The 21,179-nt window shown below is 43.2% G+C and overlaps 8 protein-coding genes across 8 annotated transcripts; 2 read left to right on the forward strand and 6 right to left on the reverse strand.

The window, feature by feature from the left end:
- Nucleotides 1-1,512: 1,512 nt before the first annotated feature.
- EAF02_003690 (uncharacterized protein) lies at nucleotides 1,513-2,361 on the forward strand (the record flags this gene model as incomplete). Its single annotated transcript, XM_038899738.1, has 1 exon — nucleotides 1,513-2,361. One exon carries the CDS (start codon nucleotides 1,513-1,515, stop codon nucleotides 2,359-2,361), a length of 849 nt encoding a protein of 282 aa, XP_038760665.1.
- Nucleotides 2,362-3,469: 1,108 nt separating this feature from the next.
- EAF02_003691 (uncharacterized protein) lies at nucleotides 3,470-4,597 on the forward strand (the record flags this gene model as incomplete). The annotated part of the gene is made up of 3 exons (XM_038899739.1): nucleotides 3,470-3,769; nucleotides 3,818-4,469; nucleotides 4,551-4,597. The coding sequence occupies 3 exons, from the start codon at nucleotides 3,470-3,472 to the stop codon at nucleotides 4,595-4,597; spliced, it is 999 nt and encodes a 332-aa protein (XP_038760666.1).
- A 456-nt stretch (nucleotides 4,598-5,053) lies between these two features.
- EAF02_003692 (uncharacterized protein) lies at nucleotides 5,054-6,415 on the reverse strand (the record flags this gene model as incomplete). The annotated part of the gene is made up of 2 exons (XM_038899740.1): nucleotides 5,054-5,849; nucleotides 6,063-6,415. The coding sequence occupies 2 exons, from the start codon at nucleotides 6,413-6,415 to the stop codon at nucleotides 5,054-5,056; spliced, it is 1,149 nt and encodes a 382-aa protein (XP_038760667.1).
- A 1,479-nt stretch (nucleotides 6,416-7,894) lies between these two features.
- On the reverse strand, nucleotides 7,895-9,661 carry EAF02_003693 (uncharacterized protein; the record flags this gene model as incomplete). Its single annotated transcript, XM_038899741.1, has 1 exon — nucleotides 7,895-9,661. The coding sequence occupies one exon, from the start codon at nucleotides 9,659-9,661 to the stop codon at nucleotides 7,895-7,897; it is 1,767 nt and encodes a 588-aa protein (XP_038760668.1).
- An 894-nt stretch (nucleotides 9,662-10,555) lies between these two features.
- Nucleotides 10,556-11,485, reverse strand: EAF02_003694 (uncharacterized protein; the record flags this gene model as incomplete). Its single annotated transcript, XM_038899742.1, has 1 exon — nucleotides 10,556-11,485. One exon carries the CDS (start codon nucleotides 11,483-11,485, stop codon nucleotides 10,556-10,558), a length of 930 nt encoding a protein of 309 aa, XP_038760669.1.
- Nucleotides 11,486-12,026: 541 nt separating this feature from the next.
- EAF02_003695 (uncharacterized protein) lies at nucleotides 12,027-12,305 on the reverse strand (the record flags this gene model as incomplete). Its single annotated transcript, XM_038899743.1, has 1 exon — nucleotides 12,027-12,305. One exon carries the CDS (start codon nucleotides 12,303-12,305, stop codon nucleotides 12,027-12,029), a length of 279 nt encoding a protein of 92 aa, XP_038760670.1.
- A 952-nt stretch (nucleotides 12,306-13,257) lies between these two features.
- EAF02_003696 (uncharacterized protein) lies at nucleotides 13,258-18,004 on the reverse strand (the record flags this gene model as incomplete). Its single annotated transcript, XM_038899744.1, has 12 exons — nucleotides 13,258-13,284; nucleotides 13,350-14,837; nucleotides 14,887-15,645; nucleotides 15,704-15,958; nucleotides 16,017-16,377; nucleotides 16,438-16,515; nucleotides 16,566-16,584; nucleotides 16,633-17,137; nucleotides 17,189-17,243; nucleotides 17,300-17,387; nucleotides 17,448-17,553; nucleotides 17,606-18,004. The coding sequence occupies 12 exons, from the start codon at nucleotides 18,002-18,004 to the stop codon at nucleotides 13,258-13,260; spliced, it is 4,140 nt and encodes a 1,379-aa protein (XP_038760671.1).
- Nucleotides 18,005-18,677: 673 nt separating this feature from the next.
- Nucleotides 18,678-20,474, reverse strand: EAF02_003697 (uncharacterized protein). Its single transcript, XM_038899745.1, has 4 exons — nucleotides 19,934-20,474; nucleotides 19,857-19,875; nucleotides 19,249-19,800; nucleotides 18,678-19,192 (listed from the first exon to the last, which is right to left on the reverse strand). The coding sequence occupies exons 1-4, from the start codon at nucleotides 19,973-19,975 to the stop codon at nucleotides 19,017-19,019; spliced, it is 789 nt and encodes a 262-aa protein (XP_038760672.1). The 5' UTR covers nucleotides 19,976-20,474; the 3' UTR covers nucleotides 18,678-19,016.
- Between the last annotated feature and the right edge of the window lie 705 nt (nucleotides 20,475-21,179).

A 21,179-nucleotide genomic window follows, 5' to 3' on the forward strand; every position in this document is an offset into this window, starting at 1 on the left:
TGAACGCTGAAGGAACTGGTGGGTCATCCAAGCCGGGAGATAAAACCGAACTCCCATTTTTGACATCTGAAAGCTTTTGGCATTCCAATTTAAATTGAAAAAATCAATTAATTTCTGAGAAATGAAGCTTGACAACACCTCTCGAAAATCTGATTCAAATTTAGTGTTCCAATAGCCTTTGCAAGTGTATAGGTGTTCAGGTTTTCTCCAAGTTGCCAGCCAAAATCAGAATTCCACCTCATCGTGAAATACGAAGAGTGTGCCGACAAGGCGATGTACTGGGTACATACTTGTACAACGTTGTCGGAGCCGCCGTGCATGAGGTCCTTGCACTTTCCATTCCTGGTCCTGGGGGTATGTCTACCCCAATTCGTGGAATCACTCATATGAATGACAGGGTACCCGCCCAGACCCAAGATTCAGCTTATCAAGATAAGCATGATTCCTTCACACTGACAAAGAAGATTGAACTTCAAATACACACCTTGGTGTATTGATATATGTGAAGGTAAGAAAAGATGGACACTTTAATGGAATATTCATGTTTCATCAGCTGAACAGGTCATTGATCGTCGCATTTTATACGGAACTTTTGAAGAATTCTCTGATGCCAGTCCCGAGAGACGTTTCCATTGACACACCAGCGGATGATTCTTTTCACGGTTGATTCGGTGGGGAATTTTGCCATATCGAAATTGGACATCCCGACCCGAGACCCACATCCTGGCTTAGCTGCAGATCCTCAAGACATTTCCGGACATCAACCACTACGAAATGGTTTTGGTACTTGGAGTGCACGTGAAATGATGAAATTAAAAGGTGCCTCTTTCTCCACTCCGAGGGCCATTTCATTAGAGTCATTGAGCCCTCGAGCTTGGATCATTTCTTCAAAACTCTCGATGGGGCAAGAATTTATATCATTCAACAAAGTAAGGCGTTTTGAATTTTAAACATTTAAATGTTGGCCGATGCTTCCTAGAAAGGTTCCAAGAATACGGTTTCAATTTTCTGGGTTTGAAAACTGGTATCCTATTTTAGCCTAGATGGCTGAGGAAGAATCGATCGATCGACGTCACTGACAAGCTAAAACGCCCAGCGTCTTCGCTTCCGGAGTTGGCATAAGGTCATAGAAATGTTTCTAGTCTTGTGCGGGGACAAACGTTCTCTTCTAACTTGATAAAATTGGTATGGAGAGCCTCTGCCGAGTACTAAATGGCGGGAAATATGGCCCTTTATGCTGGCGCCATTGCTCGGCACTGGCTATGAGCCGAACCTAATCTGTATGGAGAGCCTCGTCATTGTCCATGATGACTTGAATTGTCTTGCCTATGAGACATATCCCAGATACATAGCAGCACGAATCCTCGTCCTGAATGTTTTGCTCACCATACATCGCAGTAAGGATCGAAGAAGAGAATCTATCATTCAGCAACAAGACAGTAGCAGTTCTCTTCAATTCGAGTGATTCCACCACAGCACAGATTTCGACTGAATTGAGGGGGTTTTATAACAATGGCAACTCAGGAATCCGAAGATCCGGTTCGAATGCTAGTTCTTGAGACAGATTCGCCACATCCTGATATTAGAGACGAAAAGGGTGGCTACAGTGATATCTTGAACGCTTTATTTCAGGATGCTGGGAAAGAACACGATCCACCCTTGAAAATAGAGACAGAAATGCACTATGTTGTCGATGATCCTGAAAACGGTCATCATGGACACGTTCCTCAAGTCTCCGATGTCGATCCATCGATCAACGCCATATTGATTACGGGAAGCATGTACGACGCTCATGGAGACGACCCATGGATTCAACGACTGCTGCAACTTTTGCGAGATCTTTGGATTGAACGAAAGGATATGAAGTTCAGTGGTGTTTGTTTCGGTCACCAGATATTATCGCGGGCTTTAGGGGCAAAAGTAGAGCCAGAGCCGTCTGGAAGATGGGAATTGTCACATACGGAGATGGACTTGACGTCTGTGGGCCAGAGACTGTTCCAAACGAAAGACAAGAAACTTAGTCTACATCAAATGCATCAAGATCAAGTGACTATTGTACCATCAGCGTCGACAACTGATTTGCTCTCTGAAGATGATAACGTTGAAAATTGGGCCAGTACTGAACATACAAAGATTCAAGGTCTGTATTTGAGGGAGAGGCTGTTCACCAGTCAGGGACACCTTGGTTTTGACGAAGATATGGTACATCTCGAAATTGAAATGCGTGTTGAGAGTGGCGGAATCAAGGATAAGGAGGTTGCAGAGAAGGCGAAGGATACCGCACACTTAAGGCACGATGGATTGGCTGTTGCTGGCGCAATCTTGAGGTTTTTCCATGGAGATGATCGGGACATTCCATGAAGGGGTTATTGCCATGAATCGTCAGATTCGGTTGAGCGAATTTGTTTTCTGAATTTCAGCGACAGTTAGCGCACAGAAATATTTTTCATCGTATTTACACAATCTGGAGGCTGTGGATTTGTGTCATTTTCAGTGAAACTGTTGTTCGATAGTATATTTCAGGCTTCTAGAACATAATGAACTGAACTGGGCCCTGGTGATCTGTCTGTGGTGTCAACGGCATGAAAAGGGAATGGATATCCACCGATGGATAAGCCAAAACGGCTCTATCTCAGCTGTACAACCAAAGGATCTCATTGACGCTCTCCAAGAAAAGCCCCCTCGCGCACCGACGATCAATGGTAAGGTGTCACAACATCAATGGTCATGGAAACAAGATTTGGGGTTTTCTGATATTAAAATAGATCGATATTGGAACGGTGACATTCTCATTAGTGATTCTAGTAGGAGATGTTGGGGTGGTACAGCATGCATACTACCAAAATTAAAATTACATAAGCGACACATTGGTCAAGGTCGTACACCCGCATACCACAACACTTTCGTCGAAACCCATTCAATCCTTCTCCTGCTGCAAATGACTATAAGAGATTTATCGTCCAACTTCTCACACAATACGTACCATTTCTCACAAAAGATGTAGTACCATCAACCCCAGCTTCGCACAACAAGGTGTTCAAAATTCCGCTCAAGTGATGGAAGCGGCTGAATGTAACGCAAGATTACTTACCCATGTCCCCTCCCCGCGTTTTAGGGAGATTAAGGATTCCGAACCAACACACTAAGAACTGTTCTGCCGTTGAATACGAACAACAGCGGAAGGATTTTGGAATCCTACCCAGGCTGCAGAATTCTACCGCCGTCACTCAAGAAAGAAGCATAACACATAATGACGATAAGGCTATGCAACGCTGAAGAATGTGGAAATGAAGGTGTCGATCTTACCCAATATGCGGCTGATCGTCGAGAAATAAGTGAAGATATAAAAATATAGGAATGTAGCATCGTCATGTTTCTCTTTCTTATCTTTCTATTTAGTATTTACCGTAAATTTATGCTCATCATTTATTCCATTTCATTTCCATTCAATAATCCAGAATCCTCAACTATGTCTTTCTCCAAGATTTTTATTGCCTTCGCAGGTATCATAGCTGTCGCTTCGAGTAACCCTCTTGTTGCTAGAGCATCAACTGCTTGCTCAACATCTAGTGGGCCCGGCTTCTGTCAGAGCACTTCGAGCTCCTGCTCGGGTGGAAAGTACATTGCTGGTGCTTGCCCAGGAGGGGTCGATAATCAATGTTGCGTAGCAACATGTTCCAGCGGAAAGGGTACATGTCAAGCGACATCCATCGCCTGCTCTGGAGGTTCTTTCAGTAGCGGTCTTTGTCCCGGACCGGCTGATATCCAGGTACGCCTTTTTCACATCTCCAAAGCTCCATATACTGATAGCCATTAGTGCTGCATCAAGAGTGGCGGTGGTACTACTCCACCATCTACCGGTGCTGGTTCTGTAGGCTTCGATATATCTCAACTCGGCACCTCAGCATTCTTCGAGTGCGCCAAGAAAACCAAAGACGTAGTCGCTATCCGGGGATATCAGCAAGCTTGCGGAACCGGCGGTCAAGTAGACAAGAACTTCGTGGCCTCCTACAAGAACGCCAAAGCCGGCGGTTTCACCCGCATCGACTCCTACATCTTCCCCTGCACCGGTACACCCACCGGCTCCGAGCCCAACTGCAAGAGCGTTGACACCCAGATGGCCGAATACCTCAAAGTAATATCCGACAACAACATGGACATCCACACTCTCTGGCTCGATATCGAGCCCACATCCGTCTCCAATTCTCCCTGCAATGCCTGGAATCTCGGTGCTGCAGTCAATGAAAAGCTTGCTAAGCAATGGGTTGCAGCAATGAAAGCCACAGGATTAAAATGGGGAATATATGCAAATGGTAACCAATGGAGCGGCATGTTTGCCAGTAGGAGTACAGACGTTGGAAGTGATTTGCCTTTGTGGGCTGTGCAAGAGGATTACAAAGAGGGTGTAAATACAGTGACTACCTTTATGGGGGGTTGGACAAAGGCGGTTGCTAAGCAGTACAGTCTTGGTATGTATACTTTGATCTCTTTCTCATTCCTTCTGTCTCCGATTCGAAATTTGCGCGATTAGATACTGACATGTGCTATAGATACTACCTTATGTGGTCTCGGTGTGGACTTGGACTCCTTTGTGTGAGTATTGGAACTTGGAAGCCGAAGGGGCATCGAACCCATGATATTTCCTCAAATTGTAGAAACTAACCCTCTTTGTCGATATTCTTGTTTTTAAATCAGTTCGAATATCATTCCGTCTAAGATCATCACACTTGTGAATAGCCTTGAATTATCACCGCATGTGTGCATGTGTCAGTGAAAGTGAAAGTGTGTATGTTCCGAGATGTGGCACCGTCACACAAACGTGGCATATCTTTTCGATCACAGTATTACGGGCATTAATTAGACACCTGAGTAAACCTTATTAGCAACTATTTAATTTAGCCTCGCCGATGCTCCTTCCCTGCCATCTTATTATACATGAAAAGCCAAGGGTATTCCCAAATCCAACGCCATGCCAGATCCCATTTGCATTGTGTCATATCGTATCGTCATATCTGAAAGTAGCATCTATCTATCGATTGATCTTCATATCCATCTAAACAATTCCAGCCTCAGTACCTGTTGCGCCTCTATCAGCACTCTTTCTCGCCGGACTATCAAGTTCTTCGAAATCCCTCGCAGCAATCTTCGCATTCTCCAAAGCGCAATTGAAGCGTTCCTCTCCCGGTGGAAGGATGGCCGCAAGGTATGTATTGGTCGTAAATTTAACAACAAACATACTAAAGTTTGGCATCTTCAATTCAAATAAACTGAACTGCTCGGCGGATTTGGGTGTACCGGTATAACGAGAGGTGCTTTGTTTGAAGTTTTTGATAATATTCGAAAGACGCTCGAACCGATCAGTGGTAGGATTCGCTTCTCCCTCTGGGGAAGTCCAGCTTGAGACGACAAGGAAAGACGAGCGCTCAAATAGGAGAACCTCTTCAGCTTCAATGATAGTACCGAGTGAAGAGAGATGTCTTTCGATTTCTCCGAGATTGGGAACTAGATCGTGAATGATTTCCGCCCATGCCTTGTAAAGCGATTGATCCCAGATAGATGTTGCGAATGGTACGATATTGAATGATTCTGATTTAGATCGGACGAGTGAGATTCTCTCATGAAAGATATCCTCTCGTTGGTTCGGAAGGACAAGATCCATCTTATGAATCAGGACATAGATACTTGCGGTTGGTGAGAATTGAGTGAGTGCAGTAATGATCGAGCGATATGTTAAAAGATCACGATCGAAATCCCGAGATTCGATATCGAAAACGTAAATGAGGACGCCGACACTAGAGAATACATGTTGACGTTGTTGAGATAAATAGTTTTCCATGAACGCATCCTGACTATATTTTTGTTAGCCGTGTTCAAAAGTCTGAACTAAATACACAGCAACGCAGACTGTAATGATATGGAAAATTCAATATTAATCTGCGAGCAGTATGAGAGACCAATTTGTTATCTTGTAAAGTCTGCCAAAACTCGAATGTAACTTGCGATGACTACCCCGCACCCCATGTTTATGGAAAGCTCGAAAACACCATAAAACAAGAACTCACCCTCCACAATCCCATAGATTGAGTGTTAAATTTCCTAGAAATTTGACATGGCTAAGATCGACATCAATTGTTGCTCCCAATCGTCTTGTATCCTTTGCGACATAGTTCGAAAAGATAATGCTTCTCATAGAACTCTTTCCCGAACCCGACTTTCCCATCAGCAGAACCTTCTTCTTTCTTGGCTTTTTGGATTCAGATGGAGAAGATACTGCGGAAGCAGCAGACTCCTCTTGCTGTCGATGATTCTCCATTTTTGGCTGAGGTACAGAATTGGTGGAATTAGAGAGAGATTGGGAGGTCGAAGCTTGAGCTTGACCTTTTGAACCAGAGGTAAAGCGGTGAAAGTAGTCCATGGTGGAGTTCGGGGAAACTGTTATTCCGAATGATGGTCTGAGAGAGGAATTTAGAAGTATGAACCAAATAATCTTTTTGTCAAGGAAAAGAAGACTGACAATCCATAACTTCTTTGATTTTGGTAGAAATATATTCTCAAAGATGACAAGTTTAGGACAAACCCAACCCATTTGAATGGCAGGATTCAGTTTTGAGTAAAACTCTTATCCAATCAAATATTAGCCTGCAAACCAACCGAATAATCCCAATATCAACAGGACATCACAACAGCCTTCTGGCCTCTTCATATTATCCCTCACTCGTGAGCATGGATTTTCTTAGTGAGGGCCATGTATATTTCAGGTATTTGATTCTTATTAATATCAGAAAACACCACCCGATGTAAAATGAAGCTTGCTCTGTATCTATCGATACAAGAAACTGTTTATGAAGCTTGCAACTTTGTTATTGTTGAGTGCTATCCTATTAATTCCTCTCTACGGAGGTACAAATTTCCTCTATCCATGCCGGCTGGTAGGGTTTCAGTCGTGCTATAGGCTTCTATCTTGGCATCAACTCTCAATTGGAGACAATCCACTTGGGTAGTTTCTTACACCACGTTACCGTCAGGCGACAGGCGGATCAATCTGCCTTACAAGGGGTTTTACGCAGCCATTGCAATTTCAAAATGTGTGAGCATCCAGTTCAGGCTTGATTTAAGACCAATCTCACTGCTACCTTACCGATCGGGGCATTTATCTCGGTGGGATGCTCTCCCCTTTATCATTGGGTCGGCTCTACTACAACTCATTAAATCCTGAGCCTGTCAAGGGCAATGTAGATAGTAGTGTATGGCGGGGTAAATGCAGGGCACACGTAGGGCATAGATGGTTGTATGGTACCTCAATTACTATGATCTACCTTGCATTTCTGCGTGCAGATCTTTTTTTGTGTGATGTAGGCAAGAGTATTTCCAGTGGAGATCTGGTGGGCGAAAGGAATATTGCGTCGGATGACTCAGAGAATGTTGCCCTACACTCAGACCACTGAGTTTCAAAAGAGTGATTACAAGCAAAGTTCTCACGGTTGGAAGATATGAATGGAATTGTATCATTCCCCGTCGAGAGTACAACCTAAGACCCGCAAACTCAGATTCAAAATTTTGGCGCCTGGGAATTACCCGTTTGATATAGACTTGTATATCTAGACTTAAGGACCTTAAAATAGGTTTGGAATCACTTGCGAAGTAGGATTGCCAAGTGATGGAGTACTGGTAATTCATCCATATTCTAAAGACACGTTAAGTTTCTCGATCTCTTAGACAGCACTGCCTGGATTCTTGGATCCTCATTTGAATTTAAGACATGTTTATGGGAAATTCTTTGTCGACTATACAAATCAGGCCGAGTTGCAAGTCTCGTGGAATAGCCGACAAGTATCGGATGTGGTTTTCATTCATTCCAAGGTTTGGCACGATGACTTGTCAGCTAATTTTTGTATTAAAATGCTGCCCAGAACCCACTTAAAACTTCTTTGAAGCTGTATCTATTACTACCATGAGTCTGCAAGGCCTTTTTCTTAAATTCAAAGTGAACTCGATACTTCAGCCAGGGAGGAATGTCTTCAACCTTAGTCAGTATTGGGGCAACCAAATCCCCAGCGTAATGTCGTCTGAGCAGAGATTTTGCATGTGGTGCTCTACCATCACTGAAACTCTCTTGCTCATACTCAAGTATTCTTTGTTTTTGATGCACTGGTACTTCCATCAAACTAACGAGAGGTCCGCGTGAAGTAATCGTGATGTTGAAAACAAACGCATAGATGCCCAAGTAGCCTCTTTCCATACTAGTACGCTGGGTGAAGGTTATTATGGCTGTCATACCATTTGGCTGTAATTGATTGCTTTGCACTCTTATCCCATCCTCAAGTTTTACTAATTTCGTTTGTCGAGTGTTAGAAAGCCATTCAGTCGTCATGGTGAAGCCTAATTCTGCTAACGCCTTGGTCTCTATCCAAATGTCACAAGGTTCGAGAACCTTATTGATAGGTTGATGCTGCCTGACAAATATACTTTCCATATATTCCTGTATCCTCGATGCTGAAAATTTGTCTAGGCAGGGACTTATTCCAATTTCCAAATGCGAAAGTGGACTTCTGTCGAGTTGACGAATGTCAATTATTTCGACGGACTCGGGGTCAATTCTCGAAAATTCGTTACCACGATTGCGAATGAGGTATACTGCCAATACGTATGGGTTACCTGAATTGGTATTTCCCTCGTAGCAACATTGAAGAGGTGCAAGCTTGGTGTCTGATGGGTAGGCGGAAGGTTCGTGCGCGAGATGCCTGACATAACCACAAGAACAATCTGTGAAAGGCGTTGCAAGTGGTGACTCTAATTGTAAGCCCTTATTCGTCATCAGGTATGGTCTTCTCGTTGAATTTGGATTCCATTTTTGTATGGTGTCAAATGCTTTAGAGACAATCTCGGCGGAGTCGCGAAACGCTTTTGGAGAATGAGCTAGTAGCCCCCCTCCTATCTCACTTGAATCTCTCCATGCGAATATTGATTCATCATCAGATACAGCCAATATCTCAAGTTGAAGTCTCATAAAGGCTTTCTTGCCTTCTCCATATAATGGGGCCATGTTAACGTCGAATAGACCCAGGAGACTATAAGCCTGATCTTCAACCCTAGTTGTCGATCTTCGAGAAGCCCAAGACATCTTTTGGGCAATCGAAGCGCTTCTCCAGTTATTCATGTCCAAAATTCCGGTAATTGTTCGAAGTTCATCTTGGAGGTCTTCCTTTCTCCCAATTAGATCCCAATTTCGGTCGAAGAAAGTCAACTTTTTTGGAGCAAGTAGTTCTTGTAGTGTCCACCCCCTTGTGAACCAATCACTGGATTTTAATTCTGCCAGGTTTGAAGGATCAGGACGATTCTCAATATCGCTCAAATAGGCATAGCAAATTTCTGCTTTCTGATACCATTGAAACATGGAGTTGATAGCTTCTGAAAGCTCAGCACTGCTCGCTTTATCGATACAACAAGTATCAATCCAAACATACATCCAACCGTCTAGTCTGGCCTGCTTACAACATCCTTGAATTTTGGCGAACCCTTTTACATTCATGCAATCACCAGCTTGCATGTCATGAAATGTTACCTCTTTCTTGCCCCATCGGTGTGAAAGAATTGCATATGCTGGAATATGGCCATCGTAGAATTCCTCGAGGCATAGTGATGATGTGTTTATAAGACGCATTTTGTTCGGACTACAAAAATCAATCATTCGAAGTGAGGGTAGGTAGGAGTTGGCGGTGTGGATGAAATTCTCAGCCACATTTGCGGAAAGCAAAGTGTGGCGCCACACGTCAACTTCAGAATTCGGGTACTACCTACCTTGCCTAGGTATCACATTCCAATAAGTCTGTAGGTAGACAATCAGGGAAAGGATAGCAATTGTGATCATTTAATTCCAAGATGCACGGAAACCTGGGATCCTGAAAAGGGAAAAAGAAAATTATTGGCGAAAGATTGATTGTAGACCACTTAGAATTTCATTCAGAGTATCCGTACCTGAAGCTTGTATATCAATGAGTCTTCTAATTGTAGAAGAAAAGATCAAATCAAATAGTGGCCTATTAAAGAGGAGAATCGACTGTTGCAGTATCAACGACTGGGAACGAGAATAAGACTTTCCACCAGGACTGGGCCGCCAAGTCAGTAAATTGGCCAAGATGGCGGCTTCGCGTAGAATTATGAGTGCTTGCAGGCGGAAAGTTGCATATTACTGCAAGTGCCGCAACATTTGGGGCAGAACATATCGCACGCCAAAATAAATCACTCAACCTAAAGAGTCATCATGCCTTAAATCATTTTACCATCTGTTCTAATCATTGAGTTTTGAAATGGTACCAACAGTGTTTTTGTTCAGCTACCTAGTCTAATCAACGTCTCGAGTAATCAGTAAGCTCGCTCAACACAGAAGAGGATCTCCCATTTTCCATTCATTATAACAAATCGACTTTCAGAAAAAATGCACACCAAGTCCCATGTTGCCTAAAGTACCTAAGTGCAGTGGGTATCCCATCATTCTATCCAACAATCTCTCCCGGTCATGAAATCATTACGTCATTCAACACAACCCCGATCCAATTCATGATTTATGGGCCTCGCAATATGCTTTGCTCTTCTCAAAATCCTCATACTCGCAGTAGCACCAAGCGTTGAGACAAGAACATGTATTTCTCGGGTTAACCGGTTTGAAAGTTTGCCATCGCAGATATCCTTCCTTCCCAGTGCGAAGATTTTTAACCTTCACTCTGCCCCAACCTCGCTCGCAGGCTTCGAGAAATTTGCATCGATCTCCGATTTCAGTCTCGAGAACTGGACCAAAATCGTGAGGAAAGTGAGCATGTTGCTTCACAGCTAAGATGGCTCCGGGTGCTTGTCCAGCGGCTGTCAGGGGGTCGTTTACTTCTGGAAGTGTCTTTGTTGTAAAATTGGTTGCATATAGTGGGGAATTTGGATAATTGGACGTCTGAAGAGGTGAGGCTATCGATGAGTAAGTTTGGGTATACATTTCATCAACCTGTAACCAATCCTCCTCTGTGGGAAGTTTGAAATCCATACCATATAATCCACTCATATCCTGACCACCATAAACTGGCATCAGTCTTGGTGGACGGCGTGCAGAATATGCTTGCCAAGTTTCATAGACACATCGACATCCTACACCTAAGCAACCGCATTTTCCATCGTACGGAACCGGAAGTAGATCTTCCCAATCGATGGTTCCTGACATACTAGTACGAAGATTCTTAACTTCAACTTGACTGAAATTGTAATTCGCCAAAATCTCGACATAATCACCCACTTTTGCGAGCGGTGAACAGAAAGCCGTGGCTTTCAATGATCTCTTGATTGGAAGGATAGCGCCAATTTGCTGACCTTCAAATGTTGCCGCATCGTGAACTTGAATGGTAGATCTCTCATCTTGTGTGGTTTTCTTGAATGCCGTTGAAGGTGCATAAGTAACATTAGGCGGGGTGTCAAATGGTGTCATCGGAGGTATATTGTAGTCCATTCTGAAGGTCGTGGGAGAAGTCTGCTCGCCTAGATTATTTTCAAACATCTTTCAAATTGCTTTATATTGTGACTTTCGAGCATCTTCGATATTAAGTAAGTAAACAAAAGCATGAACTATGATCATTTAGTGCACTTCCATTTTTCCTCAGATTCAACACGCTTTAAAGCATAAAGCAGTATGATGTGTCTATCCGAAGGCTAAAACACGTTTTCAACGCCACAATCTTTCATTGGGACGAAATGACTCATGGGCATGGATTGAGCTGGTATACTGTGTTCACTTCTGGTCGTTCTCGAGCTGCAAGGAGTAGATTAATACAACTGGGCTGATATGATATTCGGCATGTTGCATTTGAAGCTGTGAATGGGTTGGGAGAAATGCAGACCGATAGGTTATCTGGACCTTGTAGATTGCAAAATGCCGCATTCGCATGTAAGGCTATCAGAAAATGATCTCAGCCAATATGATTGAAAAACCAAGTTATGGCGCAGTCGGTGTAACACATGCGGAACGAAACTTTTCGAAACTTTCGAAATGCTCATTTCAAAATAAGACAAAACGCGTGGTTGGTGAGCAAGTATAGAATCTGGTGAATGCGAGATTTAGGCCTCCCACCAAACGTGCTGCAAACAGCCTGTTCAGCCAATAATTGTATTTGAAGTTCCGTTTGAACCTTTGGACTTCGCCCATATGATATGCTTCGTGACGCGTCTGAAGTATATTGTTTCGGGTATTGAACATGGGCAGTGTCGCATACGTCACTTCTGTAGCGTCTATAATACACGATGCAGGCTCCAATCAGTCCTGGACTATCCATGATAATTGATAGATGTTCGATGTTGAGATATCACTCAAGTTGAGAAACACTGCGCAGTTGACGGGACGGCGCTTAAACATGTGTAGTTCTGCTGCAAATGCTGGATTTTGCTTTCTTTCTGTGTCAGCCACAAAGTTCCACCGTTAGGCTAGCCCTGGTAAGATTGAAACTCCCCGGGCCAATTGCACAATTACCAAAACCTGGCGAAGCAGTGGCGAAGCAATATCTGCGACTCTGAATCGCGGACGACAGCAGATTATAACGTGCGTGCGGAAATATACATTAAATGTAACCGTAACTAGATTTCCACCAGGCTTCAACTCAACCGGAATCAAAGCCCAACACGATGTTTGACTTTGCAACCTAAAATGTTTATGGGTCAACCAAGTATTCGACTGCTTCGCCTTTCCGTCTCTCGGCTCCAGGGCTCGAGCCGTGATGCAGGTTTACCAATTCTTAATCTCATCTGCTGTTTGTACTTTGGGAGTGGCAGTGCATGCAAGCCTCGTTGATCCCGTGATTTTGGCGTGATGTGATGTGTGTTTTGTTGCACGTCTGTATTTGAGATCATATTAAATTATTTTGAATAAACTTTCGAGTGAAGAAACGCAGAAATCACGTGAAATATTTCAAAATCCTTCTCAGAATACATGCATCCTGGTGATCCTTTGCCCATGAAGTTGGGTCGCAGAAAGGCATGGTTTTTGATATTTATAATTTCTATGGTAGGAGATATCTTGTAAGTGGAATCAATGATGAGATATTGATATCATGTTTTCAAGCTCGTACTACTCATGGGGTGAAGGTTTCTCAGTCTCTGGATTATATCCAACAAACACCCAAGACGCCTATTACGCCTAATATGCCAAAGACGCCAACCTTGAGTACTCCGTTTCATCCGCAAAAACACATTACAACATGACAGTGAGACAAACAAAAAGTACCTCCCATTCTATCGATCTAAAGCTTGCGCTTGACACTACATTTGATGATTAGCCTTCACTCTAGAATGTATATTACCAATTAGAACATAAGTGAACATACCATCTGCCAATACAACCCTCTCATTCCCAACAAGCGTCCATGACTTCCTCTTTCCACCACATTTCCCCTTTCTCCTAGGACAAAAATGACATCTGCATTCTGAACAGTCGCCAATCTATGCGCGACAACAATCATGGTTCTTCCCCTTCCGGTCCTTTCAAACACAGCTTGCACACTCCTCTCCGTCTCAGAATCTAAATTAGACGTCGCTTCATCTAACAACAACAATTTTGGATTCCGAATCAAAGCTCGTGCAATAGCAATTCGTTGTTTTTGACCACCCGATAGTGCGACTCCATGAGCGCCCACAGCAGTGTTGTAACCTTCGGGGAGTGAGGATATGAAGTCATGGATCTCTGCATCGCGACAGGTTTGATGGAGTACGGTGTCTGATACCTCTTCTTCGTCTGAGACGCCCAGGAGAATATTGTCGCGGATCGAACCTTCAAATAAGGAAGGTTCTTGCGCAACCAACGAGATGAACTTGCGATATTCTTCAAGAGAGATGTCATTGATATTCGTGTCTTGGTAGAGAACTTGACCACTCTGGATTTGATAAAATCTCTCGAGTAGGGATATAATACTTGTTTTGCCGCATCCAGATGGTCCAACAATGGCTGCGAATTGCCCCTTCTCAATAATCATGTCGAGTCCATTGAGCACTAGAACATCACGAGTAGGATACTTGAAAGAGACATTTTTGAGCTCAATTTTGACTCCGCGAGAGCTTTTCTCTGGATCGTGAGCATCTGCAAAGTCGTAAAGCACTGACTCATTATCGTTTTTATCTTCAGGTCTCATGCCATGGATACGATCTGCTGCTGCAAAAGCTTGCGCCACATTTGGTCCGAAACTTAGAGATTGGCCTGCGGTGGTACTCCCTTGTACGACGGCTAAGTATACAACTAGATAATTAAAAGGGGTATACTCATGGTCCGCCAGAAGCTGGCCACCATACCAGAGAACAAATGCCATACATAGTATAGCGATGCTATCGCTCATTGCGAATATAAAAGTTGAGAATCTAGCTTTCCGGAAAGCTTTCTTGGTATAATTTCGTAAAAGTTTCTCGTATCGTCCGCAAATCTCCGATTCTAGAGTAAGAGCTGATACTGTCCGGAACGCACCAATAGATTCAGTAGCGAATTTTGAGCTCTCAGCAAATACTTCGTTGTTCATTTTCTCGAATTGGGTTTCGTATCGAAGTCGGAAAAATCCTGCGGCTAGAATGATGGGCATCGTCGTCACCACGGTCAATAGAGTGAGTTTCCATCCAAAATAAAAGGACATTGCCACAGATCCAAAGATGTTAAACATAGAGATGAGCACGATTGCCATGTTGATTCCGAGTAACTGCTGAAGTTGGGTAGGGTCACTCGCCATTCTAGCTGTCAAACTGCCCACGGAGTTCTCCTCTTCATCATAGTATGATACAGGCTTTGAGAGCACATTTTGAAAGTATTCTTGGCGATATGTAGCTGTGATATTCTGACACTATTGTTAGTCGCTGAAGTAGCCAACAACCAACAAAACTTACGAATGAGACCGTGTTTGAAGACCATCCGAGGGCACAATAACTGAGACCCACACTGATGGCCAACAACGTAAACATGAAGCACCAATAATTGGTCTGGACTTGGAGAGCTTGTCCCCATAAATTAAATAGCGAAATGAGTTTTGCAAATAGAAATGCATGTAATGGGAATGAAGCACCAGCGCCCAAAGAGCTTAGAAACATTATTGTATACCATACCCATCGTGGCTTTTGTTCCCAAAGAAAAAGTACAAAGCTCCCCACAAGAGTTTTTGGCTTCGCTACAGGGAACCCCATCTCCAAGCTGGATGATTCTTCTGCCACATCAAGACTGATTCTTTCAAATGTTGGTGAGTCTATTCTTCGTTTCTCGGGGTCGCTAGGAGTATCAATTTCTTTTCTAGGAAGCTTGCCATTTCCCAGCTGTTGAGCATTTGCAAGTGCCCGATATGGACCATTTAAATCCATTAACAGCTGTTCGTGAGTTCCCTGTTGTACTACCTGTCCTTTCTTCATAACGACGATATTGTCAGCTTTAATAACGGTAGATAGACGATGCGCTATTGTGATCGTAGTTCGGTTCTTGGAGACTTTGTCCAGCGCAGCTTGAACTATTCTTTCACTTCTGACATCGATAGCGCTCGTTGCTTCATCCAGAATCAATATCTTTGGCTGCTTAACAATACTTCTTGCAATTGCCAGTCTCTGTCGTTGACCCCCACTGAGTTTTATCCCAGAGTCGCCTACTATTGTATCATATCCCTATAAAGATTTAGAAGCCTTTCAAATAAATGAATCATGATTTCATGGCTAGCATTACCTCTGGAAGTCGTTTAATAAATTCATCCGCAAATGCCTCCTTGCAAGCTCGTCTCACTAATCTCCTCTTCTTTTCGTGGGATTCATATTCCCATTTAGTACCTATCAGACCATATTCCACATTTCTGTAAATAGTGGTATTGAATAAAAATGGTTCTTGCTGAACGAGTCCTATCTGTGACCTCCACCACTTCAGGTCAATCTCATGTAATTTTCGGCCTCCGACAGTGATTGTACCATTTCGGAAGAAAAGTGTCTTGCGATTTCTTAGTGATGGATGACCTTTAAGCAATTTTTCATGGATCGAAACTTACAATGGCATTATCCGTGAGGTTTCCATCAAGCTCATACCACCTCTCGATCAACCCGACGATGGTACTTTTCCCTGAGCCAGATGCTCCGACAATAGCTGTCAGTTTTCCGGCTGGAAATCGAACACTGAGATTGTCAAGTACTTTCACATCATGCCTCAGAGGATAGGCAAAGTTGACATTCTCAAGAACGATATCTTCCCTGGAAGAAACATCCGGTGCCTTGAAACCATCTGTTTTTGGCTGTGGAGCATCAATGATACTGAAGAGAATACCCGCAGCACCGGCGGCTTGTGCGGCAGCAGTGATGGGTGCTGCTATACCCCCAATAGACATTACAATAGTCATTATAGACGATAAAACGCTGAAGCTATTGATTAATGTCATATATCAAAGTGAATTAGGGTGAGTAATGAAAACGAACATAATTATAGTTGAGACGCTAGCAATTTCGGATTCTAGGTACAATTTAATGGCGAACCAAAATGACATTGCAAAGGTACTGTTATGTTTGTAAGTATAAATTCTCATGAGTGTATGGAGCAGACTTACGCATGAATTGCGAAAAATACTAAGTCCCGGTCAGTATGGGTAAGAAAAGAGATTTTTGAGGACATACCAGGAGCTTGCTGAATTGCTACCAAGGGAGACATAAGTAAACCTCGCCGCCGAGATTCTTGTACCCATGCAGCATATCTCTTTGCCATTTTCCCTTCAGCTTCACAGGCGACAACCATCCTAATCGAACTGAAAATTTCACTCGCAATAGAGGAAGACACTTGGTCAGCTTCCTCAACCCGCTTCAGCATCTTTACCAATCGTGGAATTGTGTATGAATAAAATGCAATGATAAAAACCAAGCCAGTGCTGGTTACAAGTGTGAGCAACCAATTGTAGTAAAATGCGACTATCAAAGCCGAGAAAATTAAAGAGACGCTTTGAAGAAACATGGAAAGCTTTTCGGAGATACCAAGTTGGAGTATATTAGCAGTAATGGTTATAATGGATGCTGTTTGCCCTGATGGTAAGGTATCAAGCACCGAAATGGGTTGACGAAAAAGGGCATTGAGATACGCTATTCGCATTGATGCGGATATTCGAATGCTCACCATCCGAAATCCCAGCTATACGAGTGTTAGGAAACTTTCGAGGATCTATATGTGTAATCCACTCACAACAGCGACGTAATCGAGGAGGAGCCTCCCTAAGAACAGGTAGAGCATGTAAATTCTGTACAGTTGCATTAGTATCTACCATCAATCCTCTTCACATATGCTGCTACTCACACATTTTGATTGATAGCTTCAGTGAATACCTCTTTTGTTTCATCCGAGTTGGGGTTATAAAACCCACTGAAGTCGCCTACCAGTGAACCTAGAAATACACTCAGCACTCCAAACAGTCACCAGATAAATGGTAGTTCATAATTCTTACCAAAAACAACATTCATGAGAGGTAATGTGATACCAGTGAACACTGAAGCACCACCTGCCGCAAGGAGGAGTAATTTGTCATCACTATTTGTATAAGAGAATATTCGCTGTGGAGGATTTTAGTCATGTGCAAAAGTCCAGTATGAGGTGAATACTCACCCTAAAATGAGACAAAGCAAGCCTATACTCTGCGCTGATATAAGGTGCCTTAGACTTTGGTGGAGGATCAATGACTTCGACGTTCCCATTGTCTATTTGGATACCTTCCTCGCCTGGTAGTAAAGGTTCCTTTGCTGAAGTTGGCCATTGCGTTGGTGAGGTAGGTGAATTAAAGTCTCCGGAATGTGGGGAGAGAATCTCTTCCATTAAAGCATCTGTTTGCAATGGAGCTCCATGGAATTTGTGAGACCGTTTTACCATCCCTATACTCGAAAGCGACGTATCTGCCTTCTCGCCATCATCATAGCCTACTGCAACATCTGATAACAAAGGCACATTTGATTGAGAGAACTTTGGTGGAGGCGATGATGACGACCTGCTGTCAATATTCCCTGCCATCTTGACTTTCTGAAGTGTAAAGTTTCCATAGAGATTCTCATGAAAGCATCACCTCTCTCAAGGTGGCAAATCAAAACCACTCAATGTCGACATAAAGTTTCTTGTTTCGAAATTGCCCCGCTCTCTCATTGTAAAGCTGACTCGGTCTCAGGAGAAGAAATTAGAGATTGATGGTGGAGCCAGAAATAGACCTCACATCCGTGCATATGGAGAACCCTTGGTCTGATCGCGGGCACTGAACGCTGTAGCACACGGCTTAATTGGTTAAGATAAAAACATGATACATGACAGGAAATCTCGCCAGAATTTGTTTTGATAAGAAATGAACGCAATTGAATATGTTAAGTTTCTGCAAATCTCCTGATAGTTCCCTTGAATAATCATTGCAGGGGATTCGACTTTGTATGTGAAATCCTCGATCTCCATTGTATAAGATCGACTATTACATGGTTAGAGTCAAACAAGATCAATTGTAGTTGTTTCTTCCTTTGACTTGGCGTGACAGAATATACAGACGGAATTGTTGCATAGTACCCTCGGCTAAGGCCCCCCTTCAAAATGTGAAAATCCTCAAACTTGAGATCACCTAGCACGAAACCATTTCTTGGCCATTTCGAAGAATGAAATGTACATGAAGACACTCCCAGTAGTTTCATAGAGCCAGGTATGAGGATAACATATGTAAGTTCAAAGAGAAGGATGGTTGTTCTGTCGAACGATGTACAGCACACCAGCGCAGAAACATTACAAATGAACATCCCGCTATTTAATGAAATAAATTTATATACTATAAATATAATAGTCGTAATAACGCCTTTGATCCTGCCAGGTCGCCTCTACATTTGGTATCGTGTAATAATTAAATTTTTTGTAATGAAGAAAAAAGTGTCCGGTCTACGATCCGGCAATCCCAACCTCCACAGCATGCGTGAGGCCTGCTCACTGCAAGGGTGCAAGGCCTTCTGTTAGGTATTTGACATAAATGCGCCAATGCATTGTCTCCTTTGAGACCTCACAAAAGACCAATATTCGAGCCCATTGTGCGTATTATGTTGCCAAGCTCTCGGACTGTCTCTGGATCTCTGGGCAATGTGTGGCCTTTTCCATGATCAAAGAGGTACGCATTGTCCATATCGCATACATTGTAGAGCGAAATACATCCTGCAAGATATGGGTCTAACGAGCCAACTAAATTAAGAGTTAGATTGTGTTTATGGTACCATTTGAGAGTTTGTTAGACTTACTGATGTGAACGGTTGGAATGGTGATTGTCAAATCGGTTTCATCCGCAAGAACAATTCCGTCAAATTCTGGTGTCATTGGAGGCCACCCGGCAAAGAATATAGCGCATTTGAACATTGGCGTTCTTCCCTCGACTTCGAATCGTTTTTGTTCATGCAACAACAGCGTCCCTGCAACTGTAGCTCCCTCTGAGTATCCAATGATTCCATCGAAAGGTCCTTCTTCTTGCATAATATCGTATAAGTACTCCATGGCGTCTTGTGCACTCTCCTCACCGTAAGTGCCATCGGCATTTGGGACAGGAATTGCGGAACCAATTCCACCTCTCATCAGTTCTCGCATTTGATCTTCTGCGGTTGCACCCTTGGGAAAGTTTCGAATGCGATCAAGAAGATCGCTTCCCCCTTCTTCCGTGTTACCGGGCTTTATGAATCGATAATGTGGCCCAGGACCGAAATAATCTTCATATCCTTCTGGAGGAAAGGCGTCAACTGGACCATGAGCGAAGAATAATTCGGCAGTCTCATCAGACGCTAATTCCTTAATGAGAGGAGCTATTTTAAAAGTAAGCATGATTCACATGTCAATGAGAACTGCCGAGGATACACACCAAGCTGCACTCTAAATTTCTGCGTAAAGTCAGCTTAAGCACCAAGTTTGCAAGCGATGTTGAGAGATTATACTTACATCTGAGCTTCCATATGCTCCGCAAAGACATAAAAACTTCATGATTGAGAATGATTGAGGGAAGATGATATTCTGAAGTCTGATATCAAAGAGTTCAATATTGTATTAACCGTAGAAACGACGAGTAAATTATTGCAAGTATAAAGTTTGATCGAGGTCTCTATCTGGGGTTTATGAAGCTCCTTAAGCTTTTAAGAATGGAAGATCTGGTCAAGGATCTATATTGCTTCACAGCCAGGGAACCCATCCGAATTCTGGAGATCTCCATATTGAAACTTTGATAATACAAACATCCCTTCAAATCACGTCTGTCATCTTGGAACAAGTTTAAGATGATGTGCACAGACGGAAGAAATTGGGGATGTAATCTCGCCCGAGTCGGATATTGTGGATATCCTGCATCTTCAGCAAATGATTGGATAGGAGACTCTTCACTAATGAATCTTAGATCGTTTCTATTCAATAAGAGACCCTTTGGGTAAGAAGTCTGGGTATAGATCCACAGATTATATGGGGGTTTTGAGGATGGAGGTGAGGGAATTACCGGTCGATCAGGAACACCCGACTTGAGTCGAAGAAGGCTAATAAGGTTGGTGGCGTGAGGGGTAAGGTTTGTGTGATTGTGGCTGGAGAAATGACGCGCCACAACCACAACCACAGACCTCGGACACAGTAAAGGCAAATGCACTTTTTCTGGTCGAGTCTGATCTCAAGTGCTTTTGGATGTTTCGAAATGAAGTTCAGTGCACAACACGACGTCCAGTCAGAAGGGTAAGATACATGGACTGACTTGCCGGCTATGCACTAATCGCTGGTTTCACCGACCCTATCTAAAAGGTAACCTGAATCAGAAAAGGAAGTATGTGCTTCAGCTTTGTTTTTGTCTGCATTCCTGTTTCATGCCTCTTTCCCCGTGTTCACGGTTCGTGGTGTAGCTAAGCTTTAGGCCCAGCTGTTGGTCGATGCTTCATTTATCATTGTTCATGGATCATGCTCACCATATCTCTTGGAAGGAGGCGTTGAAAGTGTATGCTACAATCGATTCTTGGTTACCTATGGAACGAACGACGACAGAGTCCATTACCGGGTGTAGACCAATGCATCATGGGGATAATGTGATGCGATGCAATCCCCAGCACGCTTTGAGAGGTTCGAACACCAGAGCCTGACAGTTTTAACCTTATCGTTTCGGCTCTTTTATCATTCCATAATGATCAACATGAATTGTCAATTAGATGGGATGAAA

Source organism: Botrytis sinoallii (assembly GCF_014898435.1).
Source record: "Botrytis sinoallii strain Bc 23 chromosome Unknown BSIN_005, whole genome shotgun sequence".
In the NCBI taxonomy this organism is placed as follows: Eukaryota; Fungi; Ascomycota; class Leotiomycetes; order Helotiales; family Sclerotiniaceae; genus Botrytis; species Botrytis sinoallii.